The 13,505-nt window shown below is 45.4% G+C and overlaps 1 protein-coding gene across 1 annotated transcript in view; it reads left to right on the forward strand.

The window, feature by feature from the left end:
* The first annotated feature begins 301 nt into the window (after nucleotides 1–301).
* The window catches only part of AGXT2 (alanine--glyoxylate aminotransferase 2), a 48,797-nt gene continuing 35,593 nt past the window's right edge, over nucleotides 302–13,505 (forward strand). Inside the window, exons 1-2 of the mRNA XM_038743941.1 lie at nucleotides 302–357; nucleotides 10,767–10,852. Of these exons, the coding sequence (XP_038599869.1) occupies nucleotides 10,817–10,852 (36 nt within the window). The 5' untranslated portion in view covers nucleotides 302–357; nucleotides 10,767–10,816. The remainder of the gene's footprint in view (nucleotides 358–10,766; nucleotides 10,853–13,505) is intronic.

Genomic DNA, 13,505 nt, shown 5'->3' on the forward strand with positions numbered 1-13,505 from the left:
CCCTTGCCACTGAGTCAAGCTGCTTCTGTGGAGCTCCAAGGACCGGCTTCTCTTTTTCCATCTGCACTGGGGAAGGGAAAGGAAGCACAAATTGTGGTTTTCCCCGCCGGACCATTCCTCCTGGATCTTTTTTAGCAGCTCCTTGGTGATCAGCAAGTGGAGAGAAAGGGTGGCCTTACTTACTGGACGCCTCTGTCCCAGCCTGGGCAGTGGACACGTGTCCTAAATTGTTACGTGGGCCCCGCCCCCGCCTCAAAGTCCAGCCACAGCTGGCCCCTGTCCCACTTCTGGGGAAGATGGGTTGGAGCTGGAAGATTCTCACTCGGATCTCCCGCCTAGGGACCTCAAAGTGCTCTGGTGAGTGAGGGGGTGATGGGGCCTTGGGGAGGGGGGAAGGAATGTCTGCTTATCTTCCCAAGGCCCCTCCCCTTAATAGTAATCAATCAATTAATCAATTGTATTTATTGAGAGCTCACTGTGTGCAGAGCACTGGACTAAGCGCTTGGGAAGTCCAAGTTGGCAACATATAGAGACAGTCCCTACCCAACAGTGGGCTCACAGTCTTAAAGGGGGAGACGGAGAACAAAGCCAAATATACTAACAAAACTAAAAGTAATAATGATAATGGCATTTATTAAGCGCTTACTAGGTGCCAAGTACTGTTCTAAGCGCTGGGGGAGGTTCCAAGGGGATCAGGTTGTCCCATGGGGGGCTCACCGTCCCCAATTTACAGATGCACCTATATATATATATGTGTGTTTGTATGTGTGTGTGTATATATATATGTATATATATATATATATATACATATATATGAGAAGCAGCGTGGCTCAGTGGAAAGAGCCCGGGCTTTGGAGTCAGAGTTCAGGGGTTCAAATCCCGGCTCTGCCCATTTGACTTTGGGCAAGCCACTTCATTTCTCTGTGCCTCCGTTCCCTCCTCTGTAAAATGGGGGTTAAGACTGTGAGCCCCCCGGGGGACAACTTCATCACCTTGTAACCTCCCCAGCGCTTAGAGCAGTGCTTTGCACATAGTAAGCGCTTAGTAAATGCCATTATTATTATTATTATTATGAGGTCACTGAGGCACAGAGAAGTGAAGTGACTGGCCCAAAGTCACACAGCTGGCAAGTGGCGGAGCCGGGATTTGAACCCATGACCTCTGACTCCAAAGCCCAGGCTCTTTCCACTGAGCCACGCTGCTGAGCCCTTCCCCCCCCTCAGTTTCATCCACCTCTGTCCCGAGAGAGCCATTCATTCAACCGTATTTATTCATTCATTCAATCGTATTTTTTGAACGCTTACTGTGTGCAGAGCACTGTACTAAGCGCTTAGGAAGTACAAGTTGGCAACACATAGGGATGGTCCCTACCCAACAGTGGGCTCACAGTGAGCTCTCACTGTGTGCAGAACACTGTACTAAGCCCTTGGGAAGTACAAGCTGGATAATAGTAATGATGATGGTATTTGTTAAGCACTTACTATGTGCAAAGCACTGTTCTAAGCACTGGGGAGGTTACAAGGTGATCAGGTTGTCCCACGGGGGGCTCACAGTCTTAATCCCCATTTTACAGATGAGGGAACTGAGGCACAGAGAAGTGAAGTGAGTTGCCCAAAGTCACACAGCTGACAATTGATGGAGCCAGGATTTGAATAATAATAATAATAATAATGATAATAATAATAATAATGACATTTATTAAGCACTTACTATGTGCAAAGCACTGTTCTAAGCGCTGGGGGGGGTTACAGGGTGATCAGGTTGTCCCACGGGGGGCTCACAGTCTTAATCCCCATTTTACAGATGAGGGAACTGAGGCCCAGAGAAGTGAAGTGACTTGCCCAAAGTCACAAAGCTGACAATTGGCAGAGCCGGGGCTTGAACCCATGACCTCTGACTCCAAAGCCCGGGCTCTTTCCACTGAGCCACATTGCTTCTCTAGAGGGGGGGGGAAGATCAATCAATCGTATTTATTGAGCGCTTACTGTGTGCAGAGCACTGTACTAAGCGCTTGGGAAGTACAAGTTGGCAACATAGATTCACAAACTCAGTAATGTACTCTCCCAAGCGCTTAGTGCAGTGCTTTGCATACAGAAAGTATTCAAATGCCACTGTTGGTGATGATAAATGCTATGGTTGGGGGTAAGAGTATTCAATCATTTATTGAGTGCTAAAAGCGCTTAGAACAGTGCTAGGCACTTAGTAAGCACTTAACAAATACCATCATCATCAAAGCACTGTACTAAGTGGATGGGAAAGTGCAATGTGTGAGCTCTGAAGTTGATTACTTGAATATTTAGGTGATGCCCGGGGGCTGGGAGTGTGGGACAGGATGAGGAGTTGTGATTTCAGAAGGATGCTGAAAATGGGGAGAGCAGTGTCCTGCCGGATATAACGAAGGAAGGAAGGAGTTCCAAGCACCATGGAGGGGGAGAGCAAGAGGTTAATTGACCAATCATTCGTTCATTCAATCGTATTTATTGAGCGCTTACTGTGTGCAGAGCACTGTACTAAGCACTTGGGAAGCACAAGTCGGCAACACAGAGACGGTCCCTACTCAACAACAGGCTCACAGTCTAGAAGGGGGAGACAGACAACAAAACATGTGGACAGGTGTCAAGCCGTCAGAATAAATTGAAATTAAGCTAGCTGAGCATCATTAACGAAATAAATAGAATAGTAAATATGTAGAAGTAAAATAAATCTAGTAATAAATCTGTACAAACATATATACAGGTGCTGTGGGGAGGGGAAGGAGGTAGGGCGGGGGGGATGGGGAGGAGGAGGGGAAAAAGGGGGCTCAGTCTGGGAAGGCCTCCTGGAGGAGGTGAGCTCTCAGTAAGGCTTTGAAGGAAGGAAGAGGGCTAGCTTGGCGGATGTGTGGAGGGAGGGCATTCCAGGCCAGGGATTGATATGATAGGCTTATATATGCTTGATATGATAAGATTATCATATCAATGATAATCATTGATATAAGATTATCATATCAGTGATAATCATTGATATGACTGTGTGCAGGAAACGTCTACCATTCATTCATATATTTATTGAGTGCTTACTACATGCAAAGCGTTGTACGAAGTTACAATACCACAGAACTAGCTGACATATTCGCTGCAGTCTAGAGGGGGAGACAGACGGTATGAATCAATCATTTATAATACATAATTTAAAGACCTGAGCATAAACTCTGTGGGGTTGGGGATGGAGAGGCAAATCAAAGTCACAATCCAAGCGTATAGGTCAATGATCCAAACAAGGACGAGGCCCAGCGAGTGGCTTGAGAAGAGCTAAGCGTGGGGGCTGGAGAGCACCTTCTAGACTGTGAGCCCACTGTTGGGTAGGGACTGTCTCTATATGTTGCCAACTTGTCCTTCCCAAGCGCTTAGTACAGTGCTCTGCACACAGTAAGCGCTCAATGAATACGATTGATTGATTGTGGGGAGGGAGCTGATCTGAGTTCCTTAAAACTAAGGCTCAGGAGTTTCCAAGTGAAAGAAAGAGCTCCTCCTGAACCTTGTGCAGTGACAAAGTGCAGCTGGAACTTCACGCCATGCTTTGCTCAGCAGCAGACACACCCGAATGCCTCAGAGACTCCAAGCCTAGGTCAGAGGGAATGGGAGCCAGGCTAAGTTCCTCCTTTCCTCTTCTCCCACTTAATCAATCAATCAATCAATCGTACTTATTGAGCGCTTACTGTGTGCAGAGCACTGTACTAAGCGCTTGGGAAGGACAAGTTGGCAACATATAGAGACAGTCCCTACCCAACGATGGGCTCACAGTCTAAAAGGGGGAGACAGAGAACAAAACCAAACATACTAACAAAATAAAATAAATGGAATAGATATGTACAAGTAAAATAAATAGAGTAATAAATATGTACAAACATATATACAGGTGCTGTGGGGAAAGGAAGGAGGTAAGATGGGGGCATGGAGAGGGGGACGAGGGGGAGAGGAAGGAAGGGGCTCACTCCCTTCAGCATCACCCTGATCTGCTCCCTTTATTCATCCCCCGTCCCAGCACCACAGCACTTATGTACATATCTGCAATTAATTTATATTAATTTCTGTCTCCCCCTCTAGACTGTAAGATTGATCCTGTATGAATCCAGGAGCCTGTCAGCCCAGGGGTGCAAACCAGATACCTCTGGCAAGTGGGTTTCGCTTGTCAGAATTAGCTGGTGCTGCTGGTGTTACTTCTTTCTCCAGCCCAGCCCGCACCCACCGCTCCTCTGCCGCTCACCTCCTCACTGTACCTCGTTCTCTCCTGTCCCGCTGTCGGGTAGGGACTGTCTCTATATGTTGCCAATTTGTACTTCCCAAGCGCTTAGTACAGTGCTCTGCACACAGTAAGCGCTCAATAAATACGATTGATGATGATGATGATGACCCCCGGCCCACGTCCTCCCCCATCCTGGAATGCCCTCCCTCCACACATCCGCCAAACTAGCTCTCTTCCTCCCTTCAAAGCCCTACTGAGAGCTCACCTCCTCCAGGAGGCCTTCCCATTTTCCTCTCCTCCTCCCTATCCCCCCCTCCCTACCTCCTTCCCCTCCCCACGGCACCTGTATATATGTTTGCACAGATTTATTAGTCTATTTATCTTGTACATATTTACTACTCTATTTTTTAATAATTATAATGATGGCATTTATTAAGCGCTTACTATGTGCAAAGCACTGTTCTAAGCGCTGGGGAGGTTACAAGGTGATCAGGTTGTCCCATGGGGGGCTCACAGTCTTAATCCCCATTTTGCAGATGTGTTAACTGAGACCCAGAGAAGTTAAGTGACTTGCCCAAAGTGACACAGCCGGAATTTGAACCCATGACCTCTGACTCCAAAGCCTCTTTCCACTGAGCCACGCTGCTTCCCCAACATTTTGTTAATGATGTGCATCTAGCTTTATTTCTATTTATTTTGTTGACTTGACACCTGTCCGCGTATTTTGTTTTGTTGTCTGTCTCCCTCTTCTAGACTGTGAGCCTGTTGTTGGGTAGGGACTGTCTCTATATGTTGCCGACTTGCACTTCCCAAGCGCTTAGTACAGTGTTCTGCACACAGTAAGCGCTCAATACACACGATTGAATGAATGAATTAATAAGCTTGTTGTGGGCAGTGAGTGTATTTGTTTATTCTTATATTGTACTCTCCAAACCCTTTGGTACAGTGCTCTGCACACAGTAAGCGCTCAATAGGATTGAGGATTGAATGACTGCTTTTCAGAACATTTCTAAAGCAAAGAGGGGAGACTCAATCAAGTGAGAAGCAGCATGGCTCAGTGGGAAGAGCCCGGGCTTTGGAGTCAGAGGTCATGGGTTCAAATCCTGGCTCTGCCAATTGTCAGCTGTGTGACTTTGGGCAAGTCACTTAACTTCTCTGGGGCTCAGTTCCCTCATCTGTCAAATGGGGATGAAGACTGTGAGCCCCCCGTGGGACAACCTGATCACCTTGTAACCTCCCCAGCGCTTAGAACAGTGCTTTGCACATAGTAAGCGCTTAATAAACGCCATCATTATTATTATTATGTCTGCTGCGTGACCTTGGGCAAGTCACTTCACTTCTCTGAGCCTCAGTTACCTCATCTGCAAAATGGGGATTAAGACTGTGAGCCCCACGTGGTACAATTTAATCACCTTGTATCCCCCCAGCGCATAGAACAGTGCTTGGCACATAGTAAGCGCTTAATAAATGCCATTGTTATATTATTATAATAGGATTGAATGAAGGAACCAATGACTGCTTTTCAGAACATTTCTAAAGCAAAGAGAAGAGACTCAATCAATTGAGAAGCAGCATGGCTCAGTGGGAAGAGCCCGGGCTTTGGAGTCAGAGGTCATGGGTTCAAATCCTGACTCTGCCAAATGTCTGCTGTGTGACCTTGGGCAAGTCACTTCACTTCTCTGAGCCTCAGTTACCTCATCTGTAAAATGGGGATTAAGACTGTGAGCCCCACGTGGGACAATTTAATCACCTTGTATCCCCCCAGCGCTTAGAACAGTGCTTGGCACATAGTAAGCGCTTAATAAATGCCATTATTATATTATTATAATAGGATTGAATGAAGGAACCAATGACTGCTTTTCAGAACATTTCTAAAGCGAAGAGGGGAGACTCAATCAATTGCGTTTGAGTGCTTACGGTGTACAGGCACTGTACTTTTCACTTGGGAGAGTGCACTATAGAGTTGGTAAAGGCTTTCCCTGCCCACGAGGGGCTTACAGACTAGTGGGGGAGGCTTTAAATATAAATTCGTGACGGCCCTGTACATAAGTGTCGAGGGTGGGGTGAGAGCGTCACCAGAGCCGCCACTTTGCCCAACCACCCCCTTGCCCTGCTTCCCTCCATCCTGTGAGTTGGACATGCAGGTGAGAGGATACCCCAGCCTACTTCTGTCTTTATTGAATGAGATTCTAACGGTCAGTGTTTACCTAAAACTTCACTAGTGTTTGCATCAACAGTGTTGGCAAGAGTGAGTGCATGCGTGGCGTGATAGACGTCAAAGATAGTGTTTACCCTCGAGTTTATTATTTAATGGAGTTCATTCCCTTCAAGAGGCCTGGCCTGGGCAGGAGAAATTGAATGGAGTCTATCATTTGATGGAAGGCAAGCAGACACAAATCGCCAATATCCATGAGTTGAAAGGAAGAGTGATACAAAGGATAGAAAGCACAAATTGACAATTAAACCAACAGTTCTGGAAACAGAGGCCCGTGTGTGTGAAGATGGGAGACTCTGTGAGTGAAGGCTAGAGTTCAAGCAGAGCAGAGGGGCTAGCGTGGCTGAGTGGAAAGAGCCCGGGCTTTGGAGTCAGAGGTCGTGGGTTCAAATCCCGGCTCCGCCAACTGTCAGCTGTGTGACTTTGGACAAGTCACTTCACTTCTCTGTGCCTCAGCTACCTCATCTGTAAAATGGGGATAAAGACTGTAAGCCCTCTGTGGGACAACCTGATCACCTTGGAACCTCCCCAGCGCTTAGAACAGTGCTTTGCACATAGTAAGCGCTTAACAAATGCAATCATTATAATTATTATTATTATTATAGGTCAGGGAATGTCTCTTGGAGAAGAGGAGGGAACATGGTCAGGGGATGCCTCTTGGAGAAGAGAAGGGAACGTGCAAAGTGTTGTACTAAGTGCTTGGGAGAGTTACAGTACCACAAAACTAGCAGGTATATTTGCTGCCCGTAACATGCTTACAGTCTAGAGGGGGAGACAGATGGTATGAATAAATAATTTATAATATGTAATTTAAAGACTTTTAGACTGTCTTTTAGTCAGTCTTTTAGACTGTGAGCCCACTGTTGGGTAGGGACTGTCTCTATATGTTGCCATCTTGTACTTCCCAAGCGCTTAGTACAGTGCTCTGCACACAGTAAGTGCTCAATAAATACGATTGATGATGATGATGATAAAGACCTGAGCATAAGCTCTGTGGGGTTGGGAATGAAGTGGCGTATCAAAGTCGCAATCCAAGTATGTAGGTCAATGATCCAAACAAGGACGAGGCCCAGCGAGTGGCTTGAGCAGAGCAAAGCGTGGGGGCTGGAGTGTAGTGGGGAGAGAGAGCTGATTCTAGAACAATCAATCAATCAATCAATCAATCGTATTTATTGAGCGCTTACTATGTGCAGAGCGCTGTACTAAGCGCTTGGGAAGTACAAATTGGCATCACACAGAGACAGTCCCTACCCAACAGTGGGCTCACAGTGGGCAGATCATATGCAATCAATTCTAGAATGCAGGAGCTGCACTTCTGAAGAACCTCGCATTTCAGGAGACTCACACTAGGGTTCCAATAGTACCTGTTTTATATATATATACACACACACACACACATTTCTTCTGACACCCTACCCCATTGTAATAAAACAGGTAAACATTGTGGGAAGAACCTTACCAGATTCCATCCTCTCCGAATTGTGAAATGGAAATATGTCATTGAAGTCTAATGTACAGTTAAAAGGAACATTAGTGAGGTCCAGATTAATTGGATTTTTCAAAAATCAGAATCCTGAAATTCATTTGAGTTCTTGTGCCCAATAGCACCTACTCTTTGTGTGTCTTGTTCCCAAGGAACACCTCTCATATGAAGAGATCCTGAAGCAGTTACAAGATGCAGAGAATTATACTGCTGATGTGGACTTTTGTCTAGGATGAGGGATGGCTGGCTAAGAAACAGTGTTTTGGAGGAGTGTGTTTGGGATGTAGGGCTGTGCTTGGGACTTTCTCCCCAACACTTTAAAATGCTTTCTTTTCCATTCCATCCCACACGTACATATGCATAACCTATAATCATTACCATACTATGATGGGGAAAATCACTGCTATGAAATTCCTGTGGATTATTTGTATCTCTCAAAGTGAATTGTCCCACTCACCATGATCACATCTTGGTTTTTTTTTTTTACTTTCCAAAATGCAGGATAGGTTAATGTGAAAACCATTAGCATTTGCCAAAGAAACCATCCAAGACTAATAATTAGGAACTGCTCTTCTGTAAAGCGGCTCCCTTCAAGAGGTCTGGCCTGGACAGGAGAAATTGTGAGGACGGGTGAATGAGGGGAGTTGGAAGCCGTCACTGTTTGGCATTCATTCATTCATTTCATTCAATCGTATTTATTGAGCGCTTACTGTGTGCAGAGCACTGTACTAAGCGCTTGGGAAGTACAAGTTGGCAACGTATAGAGATGGTCCCTACCCAACAATGGGCTCACAGTCTAGAAGGGATTTGATTGAACAGCCATACTGCTGGCTCAGGAAACAGTTCTGTCCCGGAGGAGCAGTGATGTTCTGGAGGGTGCCAGGGGATTTGGGCGCCTTAGGCAGAGTCCTTGGCCTCCATTCCCAGTAGAGCAATCCCCTGCCCTACTACCTACAAAAGGCCCATCCCCAACAGCGTTATGCCAATCTGAACCTGAAAGTTTCACGCCAATCCAGTCAGGAGTCCAATAGAATTGAGCCAATCTGGGTAGACAAGCAGCGTGGTTTAGTGGAAAGAGTACGGGCTTTTATTCATTCATTCATTCATTCATTCAATCGCATTTATTGTCTTGAAAGTCAGAGGACGCGGGTTCTAAACCCGGCTCCGCCACTTGTCTGCTGGGTGACCTTGGGCAAGCCACTTAACTTCTCTATGCCTCAGTTACCTCATCTCTAAAATGGGGATTAAGACTGTGGGCCCCACGTGGGACAACCTGATTACCTTGTATCCCCCCCGGCGCTTAGAACAGTGCTTGGCACATAGTAAGCGCTTAACAAATACCATAATTATTATTGTTGTTATGAAAAGCAGCGTGGCTCAGTGGAAGGAGTATGGGCTTTGAAGTCAGAGGTCATGGGTTCAAATCCCAGCTCTGCCAATTGTCAGCTGTGTGACTTTGGGCAAGTCACTTAACTTTTCTGTGCCTCTGTTCCCTCATCTGTAAAATGGGGATGAAGACTGTGAGCCCCCTGTGGGACAACCTAATCACCTTTTAACCTCCCCAGCACTTAGAACAGTGCTTTGCACGTAGTAAACACTTAATAAATGCCATCATTATTATTAATTCAAGGCAAAAGAGAATCCCCACTTGAGCATCAATTATCTGCTGCAGATGGTTTGTTTGAAGGTCTCCCTTGACTATTCCGTTGGATCAGGGACTGTTGACTTGAAACTTTCCGAGAATTGCCCCTCTGTCAAACAAGGGACTGTTTCTCCATATATTACCTTTCCGCATTTCTTTCTTCCTTTAACTTTGTATTCCGGAGCGATTGTAAGCCAAATAACCAGGTTTGATTTTTAGCATTGGAAAATGATTTATACCAAAAGAATTAGGAACACTTGGATTCTCAGAAACACCGTAAGATTTTACGTTCCAGTGAGGCATAATAGATCCCTGAAGAAAATCACTGAAAGAGTAGTTCTCAGAAAACGTACCTATTTTTTTCTTATTCAAAGTATATTATAAACCCATTTGCTTTTAGTGTGCTCAAAGTAAATTAATGATTTTAAAGCAAAAAAAGAACGCCAATGGGATGTTTGGGAAGGAAAAATCTGTTTGAAGGCGTTCCTTTGAAGTGTAATTGAAAAGCACATTTGTTCTGCTTATTTACTCATCAAATGATTCAACAATCAAACCCACATCTTTGGTTCCTCACGGATTGCCACCTTTATGTCCATATGCTCAAGGCTCCCATTCCATCATGTCCTCTTCTTCCCTATTTATTTATTCCCACTGCTCCCTGGAACAACATCTTTGGATTAGCCTCTGCTTAAGCTTTCTCTCTCCATTTTATCAGCAACCATTTTCCAACACAGCAAGGCCTGCCTTTGATGACCCATCCAGGCCCCCAACAGCAATACTTAAATTCAACTGGAGACTAATTTCAAATGACTTTTAAAAGCATGATGAAGGAAAACCAGCCGCTTCCATGGGTCAAGGCAGCAGTGCAGCAGTTCTTCACCCTGTAATTCCAGTGGGAGATTTAAGGAGCCCTTCCTTCCCCTAGCCATCTCCTTGTCCCCACTCTGCTGGAAGGAAAATGGCAGGGTTAGGAGTGCACTCAATGTCCTTCTCCACCGTTGCCCTACTTCGTTATTGCTTCCATTGCTTTTCTTTCTACCCAACCCTTCCTGGCAGGGGTGATCGTGAGAGAGCAAGATGTACGCTCTTGACCCGGCTTTGATGGGACCACCAAGAAAATTGCTACACAGCGAGGCTTTATTTCTGGTATGTGCTCTGTTTACATGGTTTGATAGGATCCTAATTCATTTGGCTTCTAGTAGGTGTCCTTTGGAAGACTGAAGCAAAGAAAAGTCTTCACACACCACCCAAGATGCCGCCGTGTGACTTCACACCTGAAAAATATGAGGTAAGTTTCGGGACTACGGTGGCAACCGAAGAAGGAGTCCTATTCCCTGTGGGCTGGGTGAGCAGTAGAGCACCAGGAGGTACTTCTTTTGGGGTCTCCCTCGTTGAGTCTAGGAAGGACCTGAGCTGCTCAGGTCCCTGACAAATCATCATCCCTATCTCTCTTACCCCTGCAGAAACAGGAAAAGTCAGAACAGGAACCCCAAATTCCAGAGGTGTAGGATAATTCCCTTAGGTTCTGTGGTAGGTGCTAGATTATCATACCATATCATTATCATACCATATCATATCATTCTTATCTCACATGGGGCCCATTTTAGAGATTAGGAAACGGAGACCCAGAGAGATTACTCTATTTATTTATTTATTTATTTTACTTGTACGTATCTATTCTATTTATTTAATTTTGTTAGTATGTTTGGTTTTGTTCTCTGTCTCCCCCTTTTAGACTGTGAGCCCAATGTTGGGTAGGGACTGTCTCTATATGTTGCCAATTTGTACTTCCCAAGCGCTTAGTACAGTGCTCTGCACATAGTAAGCGCTCAATAAATACGATTGATGATGATGATGAGAGATTTAGTGACTTAGCCAAGGTCACACATCAGTCCAGTGGCAGAGCAAGGACTAAGATCCGGTCTCCTAACTTCCAGTCTTGGGTTCTTTCTACTAGGCCAAGGTGGGGCTGGAAGTGGGAGAGTGGAAGGGAAGGGAAAGAAGCCTGTTGGGCAGCCAAAGCCACCACCTCTCCCTCCCCAAACCATTAGAGAAACAGCATAAGTGACGGAAAGAGAACAGTTCTGGGGGCTGCAATCAATCAGTAGTATTTAGCGAGTGCTTATTCTGTAGAACCGTCTACTATGTGTGAGGGAGAGTGCAATAGCAGACCTAATGCCAGTCCTAAAGGAGCTAAAATCTAGAAGACTCAGAGTCTAGACCCATCTCTGGTTCTAATTGACTTCGGGCTAGTCATTTAATTTCTGAGCCCCGGTTTCTTGTCCTCTGAAAAATGACAAGAAATTGTGTGAACTGTGTGAATGCCTCTCACAGGAATATTGCAAGGATAAAGTAAGCCCTCTGCTATGAAAGCACATTAGTGTTTGAATTTAGTGTGTAAAATTGTGTGACTGCTTCTCCCCATAATATTGTAAGAACAATGTAAGGTCTCTGCTATGAAAGCACTCTAGTAAACGTCCTCTCCACACTCAAGGGATTATTCAAACTTCAGGATGCTGAAGCCTTCATCTAGATTTTTCCCACTTCTCCACACACTTTTCTGAGGCTTATTCACTCATTCAATCGGATTTATTGAGCACTTACTGTGTGTGAAGCACTGTACCAAGTGCTTGGGTGAACACACCACTACAGACACACTCCCTGCCCACAACGAGCTCACAGTCTAGAGGACTGTTAGTCAGTGAAGAGGGGAGGGTCACTCTAAACTGCAAATGTAGAGTATGTTGCTTCCCTCATGGGACTGTAGGATTTATTTGAAATTACACAATTGACTGAACTTGGCCAGAATTTTTTTCCTGTTTATTAGAAAGAAGAAATGTTACTCCTCCTCCCGGGGCTGGTGGAGAGGTGGTCCCTGTTTGAACTCCAAGCACCCTCACCGGACTCTGCAGCTGGAATGCTAACATTATTTTATTTGCATGCCCAGTGTCTTCTAAGAGGACTCATCCCTGCTTGCATGGATGTTTGCTTAAGTAGCAGCGTGGCTTAGTGGAGCCTTAATCTGGGAGTCATAAAATCATGCGGTCTAATCCCAACTCTGCCACTTGTTTGCTGGGTGGCCTTGGCCAAACCACTTCACTTTTCTATGTCTCAGTTACCTCATCTGTAAAATGGGGATGAAGACTGTGAGCCCTGTATAGGACAGGCCTTCCCAGACTGAGCCCCTTCCTTCCTCTCCCCTCGTCCCCCTCTCCATCCCCCCCCATTTTACCTCCTTCCCTTCCCCACAGCACCTGTATATATGTATATATGTTTGTACATATTTATTACTCTATTTATTTATTTTGCTTGTACATATCTATTCTATTTATTTTATTTTGTTAGTATGTTTGGTTTTGTTCTCTGTCTCCCCCTTTTAGGCTGTGAGCCCACTGTTGGGTAGGGACTGTCTCTATATGTTGCCAATTTGTACTTCCCAAGCGCTTAGTACAGTGCTCTGCACATAGTAAGCGCTCAATAAATACGATTGATGATGATGATGATGACAGGGACTGTGTCGGACCCGATTTACTTGTATCCACCCCAGCGCTTAGTACATGTCTGGAATGTAGCGAGTGCTTAACAAATATCATTATTATTGCAAGGAGTTTATCATCTAACGGGGGTGATTGACCTGGACCATTCCCAGAAATATTATGGCTGCTGTTGGAGAAAGTATGGAAAAGTACTGCTGTGGAGTAACATAAATGATCATGGCAGCTACTAAGTGGCCGTGATGTGGAGAGATGGAGCTTAACTGGGCAAAGTGATCCGGAGGACATGGGGTTTCAGGAGGGCTTTGATGAAGGGAAGAGCTGTGGTCTGGCAGATTTGTCAGTGTTTAGTTCAGTGCTTTTCACACAGTAAGCTCCCAATAGATATGATTGACTGATTCGAAAAGGGAGGATGTTCTGGCCCAGAGGAAGGGTGGGAGTAAAGAG

The sequence above is a fragment of the Tachyglossus aculeatus genome, chromosome 3 (genome assembly GCF_015852505.1).
Source record: "Tachyglossus aculeatus isolate mTacAcu1 chromosome 3, mTacAcu1.pri, whole genome shotgun sequence".
NCBI lineage: Eukaryota > Metazoa > Chordata > Mammalia > Monotremata > Tachyglossidae > Tachyglossus > Tachyglossus aculeatus.